Consider the following 24,281-nt stretch of genomic DNA (forward strand, 5'->3'; position numbering starts at 1 on the left):
GTGGGTATTCATATGTCATTTTGGTTTTAACTTACATTTCTTTAATGACCAATGATGTTGAACCTCTTTTTATGTGCTTATTTGTCATCCATATATCTTTTCTAGTGAAATGTCTGTTCAAATTCAAATCTTTGGCCCATTTATTGTTTGTTTATTTTCTTATATTGAGTTTTGAAAGCTCTTTGTATATTCTGGATCCCAAGTCTTTTATCAGATATGTGATTTTCTCTCAGTCTGTGATTTGTCTTTTCTTTTCCTAATAGTGTCTTTCAAACAGGGAAGTTCTTAATTTTGATGAAGTTCAATCTATATTTTACCTTATGGATCTTACTTTTGGTATTATATCTAAGGAAAATTTTCCATAATAACATCACAAAGGTTTTCTCCCATGTTTTCTTCTAGAAGTTTTATAGGTTTAGGTTTATACTCAAGTCTTTGACCCATTTTAAGCTAACTTTTTTAATATATGGTGCCAAGTATGGATTGAAGTTCATTTTTTGGCATTTGGATATCCAATTGTTTTAGCATAATTTGTTGAAAAGACTGTCCTTTCTCTATTGAGATGCCTTTGCATCTTTGTCTTAGTTCATTTTGTGTTGCTGTAAAGGAATACCTGAGGCTGGGTAATTTGTAAAGAAAAGAGGTTTATTTGGCTCACAGTTCTGCAGGCTGTGCTAGAAGCATAGCATCCTCATCTGCTTCTTGTGAGCACTTCAAGCTGCTTTCACACAGGGCAGATGGCAAAGCAGAGCCAGCATGTGCAGAGATCATATTGTGAGAAAAGAAGCAAGGGGTGGGAGATGCAAGACTTTTTAAAAAATTATTATCTCTTATGGAAATGAATAGAACAAGAACTCAGTCATTACTGCAAGGATGGCACAAAACCATTCATGAGGGATCTGCCCCCATGACCCAAACATTTCCCATTAGGCCCCTCCTCCAACACTGGGGATCAAATTTCAACATGAGATTTGGAGGGGACAAATAAACCAAACCATAGCAATTTTTATTGAAAATCTGTTGACCATATATGTGTGGGTATTATTCTGGACATTTTGTTGTGTTCTATTGATCTCTTTGTCAACATTATCACCATTACCAAACTCTCTTGATTACTGTAGTTTTGTAATAAGTTTTGAAATCAGGTAGCATAAATCCTGTACATTTGTTCTTTGTCAGGATCAAGTTATTCTAGGTCCTTTGTTTTCCATATGAATTTTATTATCAGCTTATCAATTTCTCCAAAAAAGCCTGCTGGAAGTTTGATTTGGATTATATTTTATCTATTGATCAGTTTGTAGAAAATTGACAGCTTAACAATATTGAGTCTTTGGATCTGTGAACATAGTGTATATTTTTATTTCTTTGTTGTTTCTTTAAGCAAAGTTTTATAGTTTTCAATGTATAGGTCTTACACATCTTCTGTCAGATTTATTCCTAAGTATTTCATATTTTGGTGCTACTGTAAATGGTATTGTTTTGTAATTTCAATTTCTGATTATTCATTGCTAATATACAGAATTATAGTGAATTTTTTTAATACATTGGTCTCTTGTCCTGTGACCTTGTTAAACTCACTTATTTCTTCTAAGAGTTTTTTTTTCCCAGATTCCTTAGGATTTCTACGTACATGGTCATGTCATTTGCAGATAGGAACAGTTTTATTTCTTCTTTTCCAATCTATACATTTTTTACTTTTCTTGCCTTATTGTACTAACTAGACTCTCCAGTACCAGGTTGAATAAAAGTAGTAAGAATAGACTTCCTTCCCTCATTCCATCTTATGGAAAAAGTGTTTATTCTGTCATTTTAAAGTATAATGATAGCCATAGGTTTTCCATAGATACCCTATATCATATTGAAAGAATTCCTTTTTATTTCATGTTTGCTAAAAAAGAATTTTTTTTTAGTCAATAATAGGTGTTGGATTTTATCAAACTCTCTTTTTTTTTTTTTGCATCTATTGAGGTGCTCATGAGTTGTCTTTTTTAGTCTGTCAATATGGTGAATTACATTGATTGATTTTTGAATTGAATGTTAAACCAACCTTGTATTCCTGTGGTAAACTCCACTTGATCATGATGTATTATCTTTTTTATATATTGCAAATTCAATTGGTTAAATTTTTGTTTAAATTTTTGCATTGACGTTCATGAGGGATATTGATTACATAGTTTTGTTTGTTGATATCTTTGGTTTTGATACCGGAGTAATACTGGCCTCTTAGAATGAGTTCTTACTCTTCTATTTTCTGGAATAATTTATGCAGAATTGCATATTATTTCTTCTTTAAATGTTTGGTAGAACTCGCCCATGAAGCCATCTGAGCTTTGTGGGAAGGTTTCTAACTAACAAATTTATAGAGCTATAGGGCTATCCAATTTCTCCAATAGTCTTAAGGAAGTTCCTTTACCAGATATAGAGCTATTATCTCTTTCTTCTTGAGTGAGCCTGGTAGCTTTTGTCTTATAAGGAATTCATAATCTCATCTAAGTTGTCTAATTTATTGACATGGAGTTGCTCACAATATTCCTGTTACCCTTTTAATAATTGTAGGATATCCACTCTCTTATTCCTATTATTGAAAATTTGAGTCTTTTCTCTTTTTATTTTCATTGATCTATAAAAAGATTTATCAATTTTCTTTATCTCAAAGAACCAGCTTATGGTTTTATTAATTTTTTTCTACTATTTTTCTGTTTTCCATGTCCCTAATTATTTCTTTTTGCCTACTTACTCTGGATTTAATTTGCTCTTTTTTGTCTAGTTTCCTAAGGTATAGCTGAGATTATTGATTTGAAACCTTTTTATCTCTCTCATATAGGCGTTTAGTACTACAGAATTTCTAAGTACTGCTTTAGTTGCATCTCACAGATTTTGATATGTTATATTTTCATTTTAATTCATCTAAAATATTTTTTTAATTCCCCTTTTGGGTTCTTCTTTCACTCATGGGTTATTTAGAAGTATGTTTAGTTTCCAAATATTTGGATATTTTCCAGAGATATTTCTGTTATTGACATACTTGGTAACACTTGATCCTTTTCAAATTACTGAGACTTGTTTTACAACCCAGAATCTGATCTATCTTGGCAACTATTCTATATGCAGTTGAAAAAAATATTCTGTTATTTGATGAAGTGTTCTATAAATGTCAATTAGGTCAAACTGGTTGATAGTCTTATTCAAGTGTCCTATATCCTTGTTGATTTTCTGCCTACTTGATCTATCAATTATTAGGAGAGGGGTATTGAAACCTTGACTATAATTGTGGTTTGCCTATTTTTTTGGAGTTCTGTCAGTTTTTGCTTCATGTATTTTGAGGCTCTGTTATTAGGTACATAAACATTAGGATAAATTGACCCTTTATCATTATGAAATGACTCTCTTTATCCCTAATAATATTTTTTCCTTGAAAACCCACTTTGCTATTAACATAGCCACTCCAGCTTTTTAAAAATTAATATTAGCATGGTATATCTTTTGCATCCTTTTATTTTTAACCTATTTTGTGTCTTTATAATGAAGTAGGTTACTTATAGGCAGCATATAGTGTGATCTTGCTTTTATATCTAATCTTAGAATCTCTTCCTTTTACATTCAATGTGATTACTGATACATATCCATGTTGTAAGTTCTAAGACAAACATTAATAAAAGTACAAAAATAGAATATATAACTTCTAATATATAAGGGGAAATGAATGATAAAACAATCCAAAAGAAGGCAGTAATGGATAAAAATAATAGAAAACATGGGAGAACAGAAAGCATAAAATAAGATGGTAGATTTATATCAGTCATTTCATTAAATTAAAGGGATTTAATACTCCAGTTAAAAGACAAAGAGTGTTAGATTAAATATAACAAAACACCATATGCTATTTATAAGTGATACATCTAAAATATGAAGATAAAGAAATATTGGGAAAAAGAGGATGGAATAAAATTACACAAGGCAAATATAAAAATTGACAAAACTGCAAGGAGAGCTAGATGAATCCATAAACACATTAGGAGATTTTTCTGCACACCGCTCAGTAATTGATAGAACAAGTAGGTAAAGGTATGGTATAGAAGACTTGAACAATGATTAAAAATAATTGACCTATTATACATATATAGAACACTATAGCCAACATCTGTAGAATGCACAATATTTTTAAGCACACATATGCTTAAAATGACATGATATTATAGTATAATGTCATACAGTATAATGTAGTATTATAGTATTAAATATAATATCATATAGTATAATATAATATACTATAGTATAATGTAATATATAATAGAATATGTGATATTATATAAAAATTGATATTATGCTATATAAAAATTGACATTATACTATAAGAAATTATAATGCAAGTCTCAACAAATTTCAAAGGACCCAAATCGTAAACAGCATGTTCTCTAACCACAATGCAAAAAAGCCTAAAATCAATATCAGATAACTAGAAAATATTCTAATGTTTGTAAATTAAGAAACACACTTCTAAATAATGGGTCAAAGAATAAATTGCAATGGGAGTTAGAAAATAGTTTGCATCAAATAATAGCAAAAATATTACATATCAAAACTTGAGGAATGCAAATAAAGGAGAATTTATTGGGAAATTTATAGCCTTTAATGATTATATTAGGAAAAAAATTGATAAAGCCTCAATCTCAAGATTTCAGAAAAATAAGCAAAATAAACCACAAAATATAGAAGAGTGGGCATAATAAAGATAAAAACCAAAATTTAATGAAAAGAAAAAGTCATATAAAAAGAGGTAATCATCTTAGGTATATACTGAGAGAAATAAAAACATATTTCCACATAAAAATTTGTACACAAATATTCACAGCAACATTATTCATAATAGCCCCAAAGTGGAAACAACCTAAATGTACCTCAACTGCTGACTGAATAAACAAAATGTAGTATATCTATTTAATGGAACATTACTCAACAATAAAAAGAAGCGCCAATACATGCAACAGCATGGAAGAACCTTGAAAACGTGCTAAGTGAAAGTCGACTGAAAGTGAAAGTCGAAAGACCACATATTGTATAATTGTATTTAATGAAATGCCCAGAATAGGCAAATCTGTAGAGACAGAAAGATTAGTGGCTGCCTAAGAGGCAAGAGAAACAGGGAATGAACAACTGCTAATGGTTACAGGCTTTCTTTTGGGGGCGATAAAAATATTCTAGGATTAAATTGTAGTGATGGTTGCACAACTTTGTGAACAACTAAATATCATTGAATTGTACACTTTAAATGAGTGAATCATATATTATGTGAATTATATTTCAAAAAGTGTTTTTAAAAACCTAGCTAAAAAAGAGATGATAAATAGAGCCAAAAATTGGTTTGTCAAAACAATAAAATTAACAAGCTTTTGGCAAAATTAACGAAGAGAAAAAGAAAATGCAAAAAAATTATATCAGGAATGAATAACTCAGATGATGCCGATATAAGAAAGATATAGGAAAATATTATGAAGCACTTTGTCACAAAATTTGAAAATTTAGATGAAATGGATAATTAAATATAACCAAAAAAATTTAAGAATAAATAAAAAACCCTAGTAGTCCTATAACCATTAAAGGAATTAGTCAAAAAACTTCCCCCAAAAGAATTCTCTAGGTATAGACTGCTTCCACAGCAAGCTCTATCAAATATTTAACAAATAAATAATTCCATTATTATACAAACTCTTCCAGGGTGTAGAAACAGAGGAAATACTTTTTATACAAAGGCCCAGAAAGGACGGTACAGGAAAGAGAAATTATAGACCAGTCTCACTCATATGAAACACAAAATCCCTAAACAAAATATGGGCAAACCAAGTCCAGTAATAAATGAAAAGAAGAACATGTTATGAACTTGTTGACTTAATTCTAGGAATGCAAAGTTAGTGGTATAACATTAATAAATCAATGAATATGATCTACCACATTAACAGGTTAAAGAAGAACTACTTTATCATCACAATACAGTTAGAAAAATTGTTTTCATAAAATTTATTATCTATTTATTATAAGGACCTTATCAAGTTAGGAATAGAAGAGAACTTCTCTAATCTAATAAAATACATCAGCAAAAATATAGTAGACATCATATTTAATGGTGAAGCATTAAAAGCAATCCCTTTAAGATCAAGAACAGCATAAAGGTTCCTGATAATACCATTTCTGTTCAAAATTTTTCCAGAGCTTCTATTTGGTGCAATAAGAAGGAATAAAAGGTATAAGGTTTGTAAAAGAAATGAAGGTATCATTATTCATAGTTGATATGAATGTAAATATAAATACAAAATACAGATACATTATTAGAATCCATAACACAGCTTATCAAAGTTTCTGAATACAATTTGATTGATAAAAATTAATGGCATATATATATATATATATATGGCATCATTAAGTAATTTGAAAATGAAATAAGAAAAAGATAACATTTACAATAGTTTCAAAAACATAAAACACTTAGGAATCAATCTAATAAAAATTGGTCACTACCTTTCTGGAGTATATTTGAAACTTTATTTGAAAGACATTAAAAGACATAATTAAATGGGGAACAGGAACACTCGGTATTGTAAAGATGTCTATTCTCCTAGTAATGCTGTGCAGCTGTTCTGTCCAATACAGTAGCCACTGGCCACATCTTGCTATTTAAACTTGCATCAATTAAAATGTAAGACTCAGTTCTTCAGTCACATGAGCCATATTTCAAGTGCAGAATAGTAGATGTAGCTGGTAACTAACATATTGGACTGTACAGATCTAGAACATTTCCATCATTGTGGAAAGTTCTATTAGACAGCACTGATCTAGAGAGTCACAATCAAGTTTCCAACAGTTTCTTTTTTATTTGACAAACTGTCTCCAAAAGTATGATAAAAATTTACAAGCCAATAGAACAATGGGCAAAAAACTTGAATGTATACTTCATAAAAGAGAAAATCCAAATGGCTAACAAATATATGAAAAGATGCTCAATTTCATAAGTGCTTTGGGAAATATATTGATACATTAATGTCATTACATACCAAATTGGCAAAAATTACAAGTTTTGACAATGCAAGTGTTAAGAATGGGAGAGCAACAGATACTCTCTAAACTGCTGGTGAGAATGTAAATTTGTACATTCACTTTGGAAATCAGTTGGCAGTATTTGTTGTTTTTTTTTTAAATTGTATCTTTTTGTTTTGTTTTGTTTTGTTTTTCTTTTCTTTTTTTATTTTTTATTTTATTTTTTTGTTTTTCAGCTCATTATGGGGGTACAAAAGATCAGGCTATATATATTGCCCATGCCTCCCCATCCCCCCGAGTCTGAGCTTCAATTGTGTCCATTCCCTAGACAGTGCACATCGCACTCATCATGTAGGTGTGCACCCATCCCCTCCCCCCACTCCATCCCCCCCAGTCAGAACTTCAAGCGTGTCCATTCCCCAGGCATTGCGCATCGCACTCATCAAGTAGGTATACACCCATCCCTTCCACCCAGCCCCGACCTCTGTGTGATACCCAATTGGTGTTATTCCCAAATGTGCACTCAGGGAAACCAGTTTGCTGGTGAGTACATGTGGTGCTTATTTTTCCATTCTTGGGATACTTCACTTAATAGAATGGGTTCCAACTCTCTCCAGGAGAACCAAAGAGATGGCATATCACCATTATTTCTAATAGCTGAGTAATATTCCATGGTATACATATACCACATTTTGCTAATCCATTCATGAACTGATGGGCATTTGGGTTGTTTCCACATCTTTGCAATTGTGAATTGTGCTGCTATAAACATTCGGGTGCAGGTGTCTTTTTTATAGAATGACTTATGTTCCTCTGGGTAGATGCCCAATAATGGGACTGCTGGATCAAATGGTAGGTCTACTTGAATCTGTTTAAGGTATCTCCACATTGCTTTTCCACAGGGGTTGCACTAGTTTACAGTCCCACCAGCAGTATATGAGTGTATCTGTCTCTCCACATCCCCGCCAACATGTATAGTTTTGGGACTTTTTGATAAAGGTCATTTTCACTGGAGTTAAGTGATATCTCATTGTGGTTTTGATTTGCATTTCCCTGATGATTAGAGATGTTGAACACTTTTTCATATGTTTGTTAGCCATTTTTATATCTTCTTTTGAAAAATTTCTATTCATGTCCTTTGCCCACTTTTTGATAGGGTTGTTCGATTTTTTTCTTACTGATTTTCCTGAGTTCTAAATAGATTCTTGTTATCAGTCCTTTATGTGATGTGTAGTATGCGAAAATTTTTTCCCATTCTGTAGGTTTTCTGTAAAAAGCTTCTGCACAGCCAAAGAAACAGTCATGAGAGTAAACAGACAACCTACAGAATGGGCAGTATTTGTTAAATTTGAAAATTCCCACACCCTGCAGCATAATAATTCCCTTCATCAGTCTATACACTAGAGAAACTCTCATATAACTGCACTAAACTGAGAGATATATATGGGAATATTCAGAGAATATTTCTAAACGTATCTCCAAAGTGTCCATATACTGTTTATATCCATAAATAGTTGGATGGATATTATGAATATTATAGTTTATAAGGATTGGCATACAGGGTGCTGGCAATTTTCTGCTCTTTGGCCTGTGTGATGTCACTATACATAGGTATTTTATACTCCTCTGCATGTGTGACAGATCTCACAATTTTTAAACAGTGTATTATAAAAAAATTTATGTACAACATCTTGCTAAGAAATTTAAAAATATCTAGGAGATGGAGACTTTTTAAGGAAAATATAAAGTAACATTACCTCTAGAAGGAGAAAATCTGCCAATTTTCAGGGAAGAAATAAACAGATGCATTAGGAAAGGGGGGGAAAAAAAGCTAAAACTTTTGCCTGGACTCCACATACAAGTGTTTTTAGACTTTCAAGGAGCAGGTAATCCTCATGTTATATGAAGAATTCAAGAGCATAGATAATAACTGAAAGTTTTTCCTGTTTATTTTATACAGCTAGCAAAGTTCTTAAAAAATCCCAATAAGTTCCTAGGAAGGATGAAGGAAATAGGCTTCATAAATAGATGCTAAATCCAAATTTATAATAGCAGATTTCATTCAGTAGAAACTGAATAAGAATAAAACGCTATGAACAGTTAGGGGAGTAAGAATATTTTGCTATTTGAAAATGTGTTATCATAGCTACATATATATCACTTACCAACTAAGTGTTTAATGAAATGTCTCAGTTTTAGTTTGGGTTCTGGGAAGGCTTCAGGGGTGTCCTTCACAGCAGACTAATGTGCTTCTGAACGGAGCAGTCTCTTGGAGCTTGCAGCCTTCACTCTACATCTGGAGATGTTCTCCTATCTTCTCAGGCCTGCTGTGACCAGCCCCTCCTGCTACACACCCCCAGGTGTGGTGGGGATCCTGATTTTGGCATTCTGGACCTGCCATAGATGTTGGTGGGAACCCACTGGCTGGCCCCATGACACTTAGTCCTTATTTACTTAAAAGGGGGTAGACAGAGCTCTGTGTGGTGAGACCATGTTTCCAGGTAAAGGCAATTTTAGAATGAGGATTTCACCTGTAAAAGTTAAGGCTATAGCAATATGGGGGACACTATTGTGAGGGGCCCTTCCTGAAGGAACCCTGAGGATCTATATAAAACCATCATATTGGGAGATTTTGTGGAGGTGGGGTCTTGTGATGTCCAGGATGGTCTCAAACTCCTGGGCTCAAGCAATCCTCCTGCCTCAGCCTCCCAAAGTGCTGGTATTACAGGTGTGAGCAAGCCACCGAGCCCAGCTCATACAGTTGTTTTAATAGAGTAACCAGATCTCCTTTCCCAGAGAAGACAATGTTTCCTAGTTTTCGCTGCTTTTACTCGCCAATAAGGAATAGTGTACCTTTTAAACATTAAAACTAGATGTTCGCTGTTGGGAGACCTTGGTAAAGTAAAGATAGTTTTACTATTTGCTTTAGGTGGATGAGGCCTACTGTAGACTTTTCTGTATCTCAGTAGATAAGGGGTGAGTACCTTTTCCAAAACAGTCTCTCAAATCTTTATTTATTCCCTTTATTTGGGGCAGAGGGAATAATATTATTATAGTGGTTAAGAGTACAGACCACCTAGATTAGAATCCAAGCATCATGCTTAACTGTATGTCTATATCTATGTATGACCCTGAGCAAGATATTGAACTGTTCAGTTCCTCATCTAAAAAGAAATGGGTATCATAACAGTTCATATCTCATATTAAGGATCAAATTAGTTAATATGCACAATGCTTAGAAAGAACAGTCTGGCATATAGTTAAATACCACGTCTTTGCTATTTCTATTATTATTATGCAAGCATAATAATATTGACCTGCTTGACCTGATCACTTGCATAAAATTTATTGGGACAGACCACTTAGGTATTAGTAAATCTGGCAATCTTTCTCTAGTTTTGTGGCATTTTTGTGGCACTTCACCTCTCCCTTTCCCATTACAACCCAGATCCCAAAATCTGTCAGTAAGAGATAACATGATTTAGTTCTTTGTTCATAGTAAGTCACCTCTCCAAAAATCTTTGAACTGAGCTGATACAAAGAGAATTGAATGGAGTTATATTTAGAGGACTATTTAGGAGCTACTCAATAGGAGTAAGTGAATGAATGAGTTGGTGTAATCTGATTTTTTCTGCTTAGTAATTTTTTTTATCTCTTCTCAGAGAGAATGTTATGAATGGATCAACACATGCTCTCACCTCCTTTCTGATATCAAAGGCAGAAAAATAAAGTTGTTTACATATGAAGAAATAGAGCACCTACTTGGAGAAGAGGTATTTGCACTGGTCTACTTGGAGAAGATGTTAGCGCTGGTCATTTATTCAGGTTCTTCCTGTGTTTCAATAGATAGGTTCAGCAACTTTTTCCAAACAATGTTCTTTTTTATTTATTTGTTTGTTTGTTTTTCAGCTCATTATGGGGGTACAAAAGGTCAGGCTATATATATCGCCCATGCCTCCCCATCCCCCCGAGTCTGAACTTCAATTGTGTCCATTCCCTAGACAGTGCACATCGCACTCATCATGTAGGTGTGCACCCATCCCCTCCCCCCACCCCCTCCCCCCCAGTCAGAACTTCAAGCGTGTCCATTCCCCAGGCATTGCGCATTGCACTCATCAAGTAGGTATACACCCATCCCTTCCACCCAGCCCCGACCTCTATCTGATACCCAATTGGTGTTATTCCCAAATGTGCACTCAGGGAAACCAGTTTGCTGGTGAGTACATGTGGTGCTTATTTTTCCATTCTTGGGATACTTCACTTAATAGAATGGGTTCCAGCTCTCTCCAGGAGAACCAAAGAGATACTATACCACCATTATTTCTAATAGCTGAGTAATATTCCATGGTATACATATACCACATTTTGCTAATCCATTCATGAATTGATAGGCATTTGAGTTGTTTCCACATCTTTGCAATTGTGAATTGTGCTGCTATAAACATTCGGGTGCAGGTGTCTTTTTTATAGAATGACTTTTGTTCTTCTGGGTAGATGCCCAATAATGGGACTGCTGGATCAAATGGTAGGTCTACTTGAATCTGTTTAAGGTATCTCCACATTGCTTTCCACAGGGGTTGCACTAGTTTACAATCCCATCAGCAGTGTATGAGTGTACCTGTCTCTCCACACCCACGCCAACATGTATAGTTTTGGGACTTTTTGATAAAGGCCATTTTCACTGGAGTTAAGTGATATCTCATTGTGGTTTTGATTTGCATTTCCCTGATGATTAGAGATGTTGAACACTTTTTCATATGTTTGTTAGCCATTTTTATATCTTCTTTTGAAAAATTTCTATTCATGTCCTTTGCTCACTTTTTGATAGGGTTGTTTGATTTTTTTCTTACTGATTTTCCTGAGTTCTAAATAGATTCTTGTTATCAGTCCTTTATCTGATGTGTAGTATGCGAAAATTTTTTCCCATTCTGTAGGTTGTCTGTTTACTCTCATGACTGTTTCTTTGGCTGTGCAGAAGCTTTTTAATTTGATCAGGTCCCATTTATTTATTTTCAGAGGCATTCATATACACCAATAACAGTCAAACGGAGAACCAAATTAAGGACTCAATACCCTTTAAAATAGCAACAAAGAAAATAAAATACCTAGGAATATATTTAACTAAGGAGGTAAAGGACCTCTATAGGGAGAACTATGAAACACTGAGGAAGAAAATCGCAGAACATGTAAATAGGTGGAAAACCATACCATGCTCATGGATCCGTAGAATTAACATTGTTAAAATGTCTATACTGCCCAAAGTTATCTACAGATTCAAAGCAATCCTTATTAAATTACCAACGTCTTTTTTCACAGATACAGAAAAAATAATTTTACGCTTTGTATGGAACCAGAGAAGACCCCATTTAGCAAAAGCAATCTTAAACAACAAAAACAAAATGGGAGGTATTAATTTGCCAGACTTCAAACTATACTACAAGGCTGTGGTTCTTAAAACTGCCTGGTATTGGCACAAGTGCAGGGACACAGACCAGTGGAACAGAACAGAAAATCCAAATATAAAACCATCCTCATATACAAATCTAATCTTTGACAAAGCACACAAAAACATACTCTGGAGAAAAGATTCCTTATTTAATAAATGGTGCTGGGAAAACTGGATATCCACATGTAGAAGACTAAAACAGGACACACAGCTCTCACCTCTCACAAAAATCAAATCACGGTGGTTAACAGACTTAAACCTTAGGTCAGAAACTATTAGAATTCTAGAAGAAAACGTAGGAAAGATTCTTACAGACATTGGCCTAGGCAAAGAATTTATGAAGAAGACCTCTAAGGCAATCACAGCAACAACAAACAATGTTCTTAATCCTCATTCCTTTACTCTAAGAGAAGAGAGTTTTGGTTTTGACCAAGAGTATTGACAGCTCTTCTCCCCTTTAAGGAAGAGAATCATCCACCCAAACATCTTTCCTCACTTTCTTAGCAGATGATTTTATAAGAGAAAGAATGGGTTTCAGGTGGGAGTTCCCTGCCACTTCCTAAAGCAGATCCTCAGACTTACCTGCTTCTGCTCTCACCCTTCTTCCTCCCTTCCACTTTCAGTCTTCCCACCCAAGGTTATTTCTTCCTTGAGCACTTAATTCCATGTCAAGTGTCCTCTCTCTCTCTCTTTTTTTTTTTTTTTTTTTGAGACAGAGTCTCGCTCTGTTGCCCAGGCTAGACTGCCGTGGCATCAGCCTAGCTCACAGCAACCTCAAACTCCTAGGCTCAAGCAATCCTTCTGCCTCAGCCTCCCGAGTAGCTGGGACTACAGGCATGAGCCACCATGCCTGGCTAATTTTTTCTATATATTTTTAGCTGTCCAGATCATTTCTTTCTACTTTTAGTAGAGACAGGGTCTCGCTCTTGCTCAGGCTGATCTCGAACTCCTGAGCTCTAGTGATCCTCCCGCCTCGGCCTCCCAGAGTGCTAAGATTACAGGCGTCAGCCACTGCGCCCGGCCAGTGTCCTCTCTCTTTTGTATCTTTAATGTCTTCCTCTCTAATAGTTCCATTTTTATCAATCTTAAAACAGTGTAAAACATGGTCATTGCTCCCATACTAAAAAATATGTCCCTTGATCTTGTCTCCTTCTATACTACTACTTTTTTAAAAATTTTGTATTTTGGATATCTGAATCTCTGGTGATACCAGGGAAGTTTTCAATGTTTTTTACTTTTTCTTCTTATCCCTCAGGGATACCTATAATTCTTGTATTGGCTCAATTCACATAGTCTCGTATGTCTCTGAGTGATTTTCATTCTTCTTTGTTCTTTTTTATGCATCTTTGACTGATGCGCTTAGTTCAAAAGCCTTGTCTTCAAGCTCTAAGAGTCTTTCTTCTCCTAGGTTTGGCCTTTTATTGAAGCTTTCTGACATATTTTGAAATTCCCTAAATGACTTTTTCTTTTCTTTAAGTTTTGTTATATCCTTTCTTATGTTGCCTATCTCTTTAGCAACTTTTTATTTTTTTCACTGATGTCCCGAGATATTTTTTTGGCTTCTTTGTGCTGGTTTTCAACTTTCCCTTCAATTGCATTCATCTTATTTGCCACCCATATTCTGAATTCCATTTTTCACATTTCAATAATTTCCTTTTGGTTGGGGTCCAGTGCTGTGGGTCTATTGTGATCCTTTGGAGGTGTCAAACTAGCTTGTTTTTTCCTGTTGCCAGAGTTCTTTTGGTGATGTCTTCTCATCTGAAACCTCTTTTCTCAGTTCAGGGCAGATAGGTTTCTGTTCTCTTTTGCTTGGAACTCTCTACTTAGTGAGAAGAAGGAGAGGTCCCTAGATGGGGCTTTTGTGGCCTACTCCAGAAGACTGATGTGGCAGGAGAGGGACGGATGCACTGATAGCCTGTAATGTAGCTGCTTCCTGTCGTCCCATTCCCCTGTGATTGTCACAGTCTAAGCTGGTGATGGATGATCTTCATGTGGAGTGGTGGGTTATTACCCAGGCCACTCTTGGGAGCTCAGGTTGGGGTGAGTCCCTCTCCACGGAGGCGGGCATTATGGGAGATTGCTGTGCCTGGGTCTCGCCACGGTAGTGGCGGTGGTAATGGCAGCTGGGCAAGGCTATCCAGGCAGTGGTTGCAGTGGGTGTCAGGGCTGTGGACATCCACTCCACCTGGGTCCAGGTGCAATGGCGATTCCTGAATAGTGGTTCCTTGGCAGAGCTTTGGACCATGGGGGTGGTTCCTACCAGTCACTGTGTGGTGACCATGGGAACGTAGACAGGGTCCAGGTGGCAGCACAGGAGCCACAGGGGCAGTGCCATGGGGCCGGGTGGCAGCATAGGGGTTTTAGGGGCAGAGCAGTGGGACCCGATGGCAGTTCAGGAGTTGTGTGACTGGCACTGCAGGGCATGACAGCAGCACAGGAACTTAGAGGGTAGGGCTGCAGGGCCAAGCAGCAGTTTGGGAGCCTCAGGAGTAGGGTCGTAGGGCCAGCAGCATGGGAGCCTTAGCAGCATGGCCATGGGACTGGGTGGCAGCACAGGAACCATGTCGGGGGAGGGCATGGGGCCAGGTGGCTGGGCAGCTGGGGCTTTCTCCCTGCCCATGTCCCACTGAGGCAGCCACCACAGTGTTTGTCAGGCAGGAGTTGGTGGTGGTGCCCACTCTACTCCAATCCCCTGTTAGGTGCAGGTGTGCCCAGCTCCCAGTCACGGTGTGCACAAGTGCATCTGTTTTCTCTGATCCCTCCCCAGCCCAGCTGGGGCCATGTGGAGGCATCTGCAGCAAATCTGAGTCCTGTGTAGACCAGATGCTCTGTACCTCAGAGCTCAGAATAGTGTCAGTTGCAGCCACCCAGGAACGGAAGGTATCAGGTCCCTGCTGTGCCCACTCTCTGGTGCCCTGTTGCGGCACAGACTCCACTCAGCTCCTTGATCAGTCTAAAGGTCTACAGTGGTTTGGGGCCCCCTCACAGCTTGGCTCGCAGTGTCCGCAGGGGGACATGGAGCCCGAGGGTTCTATCCTCTTATTTTTCCTTACGTGTGGATGCCTCCCCTAGGTACCTTTCAATCTTGCCAACTGGATCACCCTGTCACCTTCTCCTTCACTCTGAATGTGTCCCATTGCTTCTCTGATGATTCACTATGCTCTTTCCAAGAAGTTCCATCTGTAGGTGAGCATCTACTTGCAACTTTCAACTCTCTCTTTGAGAGCGGTGTGTGCCAGCTGCTTCTGTTCTGCCATCTTGCTCTTGCTCAGTCAATATTTGAGTAAACTCCTTTGAGGCTTTCAATACCATTAACTTCTCTGTTCTCCTTTGGTTTCCTGGTGGCTCTCTCATACTTCTGAGGCTACTTTTGGCCTCCTTTGCAGGTTCCTCTTTCTTCCCTGGTGCTTTATGTGACTACAGTCCTATCTTGAGGTCTAGTCCTCTTGCTACTTCACATGTTTGCCTTTGGGATATAATTTACTTTCTTAACTCTAAACTAAATGCAGATAACTGTCTAGCCTCTATCTTTAGCCCAAATCCCTCCATCTAAACTCCAGATCCATATATTTGGCTATGTGTGAGATACTTGGGTATCTCAGTGGTACCTCAAACTCACACAGCCTAATTTGAACTCATCCCTCTCCCCAAACCTGCTTATTTAACTTTGTTCATTATCTTTGTAAATGGCACCATCATCTCCCTAGTGGCCTAAACCATAAACCATAAACCATCTGTCATTCAAGATGCACCTTTTCCCAACCATCCCATATCTAAGAGCTACCTCTTAAATATCTCTTCAGTCCTCATCCTATTCATTCCCACAACCACGGTGTGGTTCATTCCCTCCTTGTGTTTTGCTTCTCTCCCTTTCTTCTTCTCTCTCCCCCCTCCTTCCTCCCTCCTATCCTTCCTCTTCTTTAAACATACTCTCCTGTTGCTAGAGTGATTGTTTCAACTGCAAAGCAGATCAATCAATTTATTGATGCCTTCAGAATAAAAACCAACCTCCCTGGCATAACAATCAAATCATTCCCCTATGATTGTGCCCTGTTCATTTGCCTCTCAGTTTCTGTCCTATTGAACTATTAATACTTTTATTCTCAGAACCAATCATATACATAGAACATCTTCAGCCTAGAAGTCCTTTGTGCCTTCTTTTTTCCCTTCTTAATCCTTCAAGAAGAAACTCAGAATTATCTCCTTCTGGAAATATTCCTGACCAACTCCCTCTTTCACTCCTGTCCACTACCTGGTCTAGGGTAGGTGCTCCTACTATGGGGCTATATGCATCCATAGCATTTTCTTGTCCATGAAATTGTAAGCTTCTAAAGGGCAGGGAGAATTCTTATTAACCTTTGTATCATTACCACTAGCACAGTACCCAGTTATAGGATTGGTGCTCATTAAATATTTGTGAATGAATAATTATTAATATTTATATACACTAAGCTATGATTATATTGTTTCATTTCACAGGAAGCTATAAAATTATTCATTGAGCCTGAAATAGATATATCTTTTAAAGAGGATGAAGAAGAAAGTGAGGAGGATAGGAAACTTCAGGAGGAAAATGAAGAAGAGAAAGCAGAAGAGGTGAGATTATTTAGTAGTATTTTTCCCTTTATCTTTTTAAAGTACACACACACACACACACACACACACACACATTGGAAAGTAGAAGTAGATCATATGGGCTGGGCACAGTGGCTCACACCTGTAATCCCAGCACTTTGGGAGGCTGAGGTAGGAAGATTGCTTGAGCCCAGGAGTTTGAGACCAGCCTGGACAACATAGTGAGGCGCTGTCTCTACTAAAAAGTTTTTTAAAAGCTTAGCCAGACATGGTGGCACATGCCTGTAGTCTGAGCTACTTGGGAGGCTGAGGCAGGAGGACCACTTGAGCCTGGGAGTTGGAGTTACAGTGAAGCCACTATATGAAGCCACTGTACTCCAGCTTGGGCAACAGAGTGAGAACCTGTCTCAAAAAAAAAAAAAGACAAAGAAAAAGAAAAAAAGGAGATCATCTGGAATGAACTCTTCAATTTCCTTTTTTTTTTCCTCATATATATTTAACCATACCTGCAGACACACTTATCTTTGTCATTTTATTTTCCTTTCTAAATCCATCCATTTCCCTTTAGTCACTTCTCATCTGTATTCTTATTAACTACACAATCTACTTCTCACCCTGGTGCTATTTTTTTTTTATCCCTTCATTGCCAGGTTTTTCAAATAATAGTTTAAAACTCCGTTATCTTTACTTCGTCAGCACCCATTCTGAACTGTCTTTCCCCCTCCTTCCAGGTCATCTCCACACCTCTCCTTCCCTTACTCTGTCTTCACACCTGCTGGGATATTTGTAATAATAACAACACTTCTGGGGGCATTTTAAAAATAATAATAATAAAATAACTACCAATAATTGAGTGCCTATCATGAGCAATATTCTCTGCTCATGTTATTTCTGATCTACACAACACAGCTTTGGTATGTGTATTATTGCCCCAATTTTACAGGTAAGAAAGCAGAAGCTCAGAAAGTTTGAGTGACTTACCCAAATTCATACAGTTATATGTGGCAGAACCAACATTCAAGCCCTGATAAATCTGGCATAAAAGCCCTTGCTAATTCCTAGATTGAGTGCCACTGCCTTTGGCTTCCAGAACTCATGATGGCCTAACACTCTGTACAATATCTTGGTTCACATCCCTGATGTGTTTCTTCTTTGCATATAGTTTAAATGTTGAGCATGATCCCAGGCTCTGTCCTAGGCCTTCTACTCACTGTACAGGCTGGACAACAGAACAAAAAAAATTGTACAACACCCAAGCCTCTTTGACCAGCATTTTCTGTTTTATTTCTGGTAAAGTGCTTGGCATACAGAAGGCACAGAATAAATAGAAACCATTATTATTGTTGTCGTTGTTGTTGTCGTTATCTGTGGACTTAGTTCAGGCCCTTTCTTCTCTATTATACAAATACCTGTTCAGCCTTCAAATATCATTTTCTTTGTGAACACTTCCTGAAGTGTTTAGGCAGAATACAGGGCCCTTTTCTGGGTGCACGCAGCCCTTGGAATACACCTGAATGCTAACAGTAATCCTGTTGTACCATAATCATTCCTTCTGTTGTCTATCTCCCCTGGTGTACTGTGAGTTCCTAGAGTCTGGGAGAAATACTCTTTGTTTTTCCTGTAGTTATAGCCCCTTATCTCCACTCTCTCACCTCCATCCATTTCCCACAGTGTTTGCTGTGTATAAGTCTTCAAAACAAATAGAAAACTAAAGTTTCTGACATGGCACAAGGTAACTTGATGGGCCACTGTGCCACACTCCACCTCGCTAACAGGTCTCTGGTGTTTCTCTGCTCCAGCAACTTTCAACATCTGCAGAGAAGGAAAAACTCATTCGATTCATTGGAGAAGATGAAAATATTCATTCTAAACCTCTATTACGTACAGATGAGTTGTCTTCCTGGGTATGTATCTGAAACCCAACTAGGAAATTCAAAATTATTTAACATTATATGAAAAGTATATGGTTCTAACATAACTTTTAGCTCTTCCAAGAGGGCCAGGAGCTCCTAAGTAATGTATTTTACATATTTTTTTCTTCTGTCATAACCCGTGGAAAACTCTTATTTTTTTACCTTGACTTTACAAAGACCTCTCATTCTCATCTTTAAATATCATTTTAATATCACTATTTCATTCCTTTACTTAGTTTTCCAATCTCCTGGTCAATATTTGACCAATTTTTAAATATTAAGTAGACTTCATTGAGAGCTGTGATAAGCACATACCTCCAACCACAAGAATTATTGGGAAATTGGAAACTTAGAGACAATGGCTATGGAAATACGTCAAGAAAGCAGATTTAAAATTTCTCCACAGAAATTTCATTCTAGGACCATGGTAGGCTTAAGTTGGCTCTGGATTAATATCTCACTGCCTACATAATGCCCTGACTTTAGGAGTCTATGGATGGGCTGTATCTCATTAATCCCCTGAAATTGTGTGCAACATTTTGTGCATGTGTTCATATGGTGCATTTTCTTGGATTGAGGTTGGGGGGAGGAATCAATTTCATCACAGTTCTTGATCCTAAAGTTAAGAACCATTTCATTGCTAGGGGGTCTGATTCATTTGAGTAGGCGTGTTGTATGCAGTGGAGGCGACGAGGCTTTGTGGGGGCTAATTGTGGATTAGCTCGATCTCCAAGGTGAAGGCATGGCTCAAAGTAGAGGCAAATTGCAGGGATGTATATCCAGGGAGGTTGCTGGAAACAGGATCCAACTCTGGTAGGAAGAACTAGAAGAAACCATGTGGAGAGTCAGGTGGGAGCTGGCAAGATTGGGGTGAGTGTGGTGCATGGGGTGAAGGGTTATATGTACATTCTCCCAAAGTGGTGCCTTTTCAATAAATTTTATTTTATTTTTTTTTCAATTTAATTTTACAGAATCAAAGAGTCTAACAGTATATCTTGTTAGATACAGTATGTCCTCATAATGTATACATTATTTCTTGTACAATGATATGAAATAATATGGGAAATATTCATGATAAATTATTAAGTGAACAGTGCAAGTTAAAAACAATAGTTTCATATTTTTTCCCCACCCCCCCTTTCCCGAGTCAGCACCTTCAAGTGTTACCACTCCCCAAACGGTGCGCAATGCACTCATTGTGTAGGCATACCCCCATCCCCTCCCCCACCCCCCACCTCAGTCTGATGTCCAATTGGTGTCGTTTCCAGATTTGTATTTAGGTGATGATCAGGGAAACCAATTTTCTGGTGAGTACATGTGATGCTTGTTTTTCCATTCTTGGGATACTTCACTTAATATAATGGGTTCCAACTCTCTCCAGGAGAACCATAGAGATGTCGTATCTTCATCATTCCTTATAGCTGAGTAATATTCCATGGTATACATATACCACAGTTTACTAATCCAATCATGTATTGATGGGCATTTGGGTTGTTTCCACATCTTTGCTATTGTGAATTGTGCTGCTATAAACATTCGGGTACACGTGCCTTTGTTACAGAATGACCTTTTTTCCTTTGGGTATATGCCCAGTAATGGGATTGCTGGGTCAAATGGCAGGTCTACTTGAATCTGTTTAAGATACCTCCATAATGCTTTCCACAGGGGTTGCACTAGTTTGCAGTCCCACCAGCAGTGTATTAGTGTTCCTGTCTCTCCACACCCACGCCAACATGTGTTGTTTTGGGTTTTTTTGATAAAGGCCATTCTCACTGGGGTTAAGTGATATCTCATTGTGGTTTTGATTTGCATTTCCCTGATGATTAGAGATGTTGAACTCTTTTTCATATGTTTGTTAGCCATTTTTATATCTTCTTTTGAAAAATTTCTATTCATGTCCTTTGCCCACTTTTTAATAGGGTTGCTTGATTTTTTCTTGCTGATTTTCCTGAGTTCTAAATAGATTCTTGTTATCAGTCCTTTATCTGATGTGTAGTATGCAAAAATTTTTTCCCATTCTGTAGGTGGTCTGTTTATTCTCTGGACTGTTTCTTTGGCTGTGCATTAGCTTTTTAATTTAATCATGTCCCATTCATTTATTTTTGTTGCTGCTGTGATTGCCTTGGGGGTCTTCTTCATAAATTCTTTGCCTAGGCCAATGTCTGTAAGAGTCTTTCCTACATTTTCTTCTAGAATTCTGATTGTATCACGCCTAAGGTTTAAGTCTGTTATCCACCGTGATTTGATTTTTGTGAGAGGTGAAAGCTGTGGGTCCTGTTTCAGTCTTCTACAAGTGGCTAACCAATTCTCCCAGCACCATTTGTTGAATAGGGATTCTTGTCCCCAGAGTATATTCTTTCCCGCTTTGTCAAAAATTAGGTGACTATATGAGGATGGTTCTATATTTGGATTTTCTGTTGTGTTCCACTGGTCTGTGTCCCTGCACTTGTGCCAATACCAGGCTGTTTTAAGAACCACGGCCTTGTAGCATAGTTTGAGGTCTGGCAAATTAATACCTCCCATTTTGTTTTTGTTGCTTAAAATTGCTTTTGCTATACGGGGTCTTCTTTGATTCCATACAAAGTGTATAATTATTTTCTCTCTGTCTGTAAAGAATGATGTTGGTAATTTAATAGGGATTGCATTGAATCTGTAGATCACTTTGGGTAGTATAGACATTTTAACAATGTTGATTCTTCCGATCCACGAGCATGGTATATTTTTCCATCTATTTGCAAGTTCTGCTATTTCTTTTTTCAGTGTTTCATAGTTTTCCTTATAGAGGTCCTTTACCTCTTTAGTTAGATATATACCTAGATATTTTATTTTCTTTGTTGCTATTTTGAAGGGTATTGAGTCTTTAATTTGGTTTTCCGATTGACTGTTATTGGCATATATAAATGCCTCTGATTTGTGTATATTAATTTTGTAGCCTGAGACTTTGCTGTATTCGTTAATCAATTCCAGGAGTCTCTTGGTTGAATCCTGGGGGTTTTCCAGATATAACATCATATCATCAGCAAAAAGTGAGAGTTTGATCTCTTCCTTCCCTATTTGGACTCCCTTGATTCTGCTCTCTTGCCTGATAGCTCTCGCAAGGACTTCCAATACTATGTTGAAAAGTAATGGAGACAATGGGCAGCCCTGTCTGGTTCCAGTTCTAAGTGGGAGTGCTTTCAGTTTTTCCCCATTCAGTATGATGTTGGCTGTGGGTTTGTCATATATGGCTTGTATCATTTTTAGGTAGGTTCCATCAATGCCTATTTTGTTAGGCGTTTTTATCATAAAAGGGTGTTGAATTTTGTCAAATGCTTTTTCTGCATCTAATGAGAGTATCATATGGTTTTTGTTTTTGCTTCTATTTATGTGGTGAATTACATTTATAGATTTACGTATGTTGAACCACCCCTGCATCTCGGGGATGAAGCCCACTTGGTCGTGGTGGATTACTTTTTTGATAAGTACTTGGATTCTATTTGCTAGTATTTTATTGAAAATTTTTGCATCTATATTCATGAGGGAAATTGGTCTGTAGTTCTCTATTTTTGTTGTGTCCTTTCCAGGTTTTGGTATTAATGTTATATTGGCTTGGTAGAACGTGTTGGGGAGAACTCCATCCTTCTCAATATTGGAGAATAGTTTAGGTAGGATGGGCACCAGTTCTTCTTTGTATGTATGGTAAAATTCAAGTGTGAACCCATCTGGACCAGGGCTTTTCTTTTTGGGAAGGCTTTTTTATTGCTGTTTCGATTTCAGTTCTTGATATTGGTCTGTTCAGGTACTCTATTTCTTCCTGGTTGAGCCTGGGAAGACTATGTGTTTCTAAAAATTTGTCCATTTCCTCCACGTTCTCCAGTTTGTGTGCATAAAGATTTTTGTAGAATTCATAGATGATATCTTGTATCTCTGTAGCATCGGTTGTGATTTCTCCTTTCATGTTCCTAATGGAGGCTATTAGAGATTTTACTTTTGTGCTCTTGGTTAGTCTAGCCAGAGGTGTGTCTATTTTGTTTATCTTTTCAAAGAACCAACTTTTTGTTTTATTAATTTCCCTTATAGTTTCTTTGTTGTCCTTTTCATTTAGTTCTGATTTGATCTTAGTAATTTCTCGCCTTCTGCTGGGTTTGGGATCGTTCTGTTCTTCTTTCTCCAGCTCTTTGAGTCTATTCGTTAGGTTGTCTATTTGCATATTTTCTGTCTTTTTGATATAGGCATTTATGGATATGAATTTTCCTCTCAGGACTGCTTTAGCTGCATCCCATAGATTTTGATAAGTTGTATCTCCATTGTCATTTAATTCAAAGAAATTTTTGATTTCCATCTTGATTTCTTCTTTTATAGAATAATTATTCAAGAGAAGGTTATTTAGCTTCCATGACTTTGAGTAAGAGTGAGGGTTTCTGTTTGTGATTATTGTTACTTTTATTCCGCTGTGATCTGAGAAGATGCATGGTATAATTTCTATTTTTTTGAATTTTTGAAGACATGATTTATGTCCTAGGACATGGTCAATCTTAGAGAATGTCCCGTGAGCTGATGAGAAGAATGTATATTCTGTGGACTTTGGGTAGAATGTCCTATAGATGTCAGCCATGCCCATTTGTTCTAGCATTCTATTTAGGTCCATTATGTCTTTGTTTATTTTCTGTTTAGAGGATCTGTCCTGTACTGTCAGTGGGGTGTTAAAGTCTCCAGCTATTACAGTATTGTTATCTATCATTTGGTTGAGATCTAGTAGGGTTTGCTTTATGAATCTAGGTGCACCTAGGTTGAGTGCATATATATTGAGTATAGTCATGGCTTCTTGATGAATTGTGCCTTTAATCAGTATGTAGTAGCCATCTTTGTCTTTTATTATTTTTGTTGGTTTGAAAGCTAAGTTATTGGAAATTAAGATTGCCACACCAGCTCTCTTTTGGTTACCATTTGCTTGAAATATCGATTTCCATCCTTTTATTTTCAGTCTAAATGCATCTTTGCAGGTTAGGTGAGTTTCCTGAAGACAGCAGATACTTGGATTGTATTTTTTTATCCATTGGGCCAGTCTATGTCTCTTGAGCGGGGAGTTCAAGCCATTCACATTTATTGAGAAAACTGATAAGTGAGACAGTTTTTTGTTCAGCTTGTTGGGTAGAACTTCATTGTGATGTTTTCTCTCCTGGGCCATTGTGGTATCTGGAATTTGATCTTTAGCTCTTGAGTAGTTTTACATTCGTGGATCTTTCTTGTGCTGATCCGTGTGTAATTCTCTTTTGAGTACTTCTTGGAGGGCTGGTCTTGTCTTGGTGAATTCCCTCAACCTTTGTTTATCTGAGAAT

At 37.0% G+C, this 24,281-nt stretch overlaps 1 protein-coding gene across 1 annotated transcript in view; it reads left to right on the forward strand.

Moving 5' to 3' along the window:
• Positions 1-18,966, forward strand: part of AXDND1 (axonemal dynein light chain domain containing 1) — a 92,396-nt gene extending 73,430 nt beyond the window's left edge. Inside the window, exons 20-22 of the mRNA XM_069478399.1 lie at positions 10,692-10,802; positions 16,955-17,071; positions 18,850-18,966. Coding sequence (XP_069334500.1) covers positions 10,692-10,802; positions 16,955-17,071; positions 18,850-18,966 — 345 coding nt within the window. The remainder of the gene's footprint in view (positions 1-10,691; positions 10,803-16,954; positions 17,072-18,849) is intronic.
• The last annotated feature ends 5,315 nt before the right edge of the window (positions 18,967-24,281 follow it).

Source organism: Eulemur rufifrons, chromosome 8 (genome assembly GCF_041146395.1).
Source record: "Eulemur rufifrons isolate Redbay chromosome 8, OSU_ERuf_1, whole genome shotgun sequence".
NCBI lineage: Eukaryota > Metazoa > Chordata > Mammalia > Primates > Lemuridae > Eulemur > Eulemur rufifrons.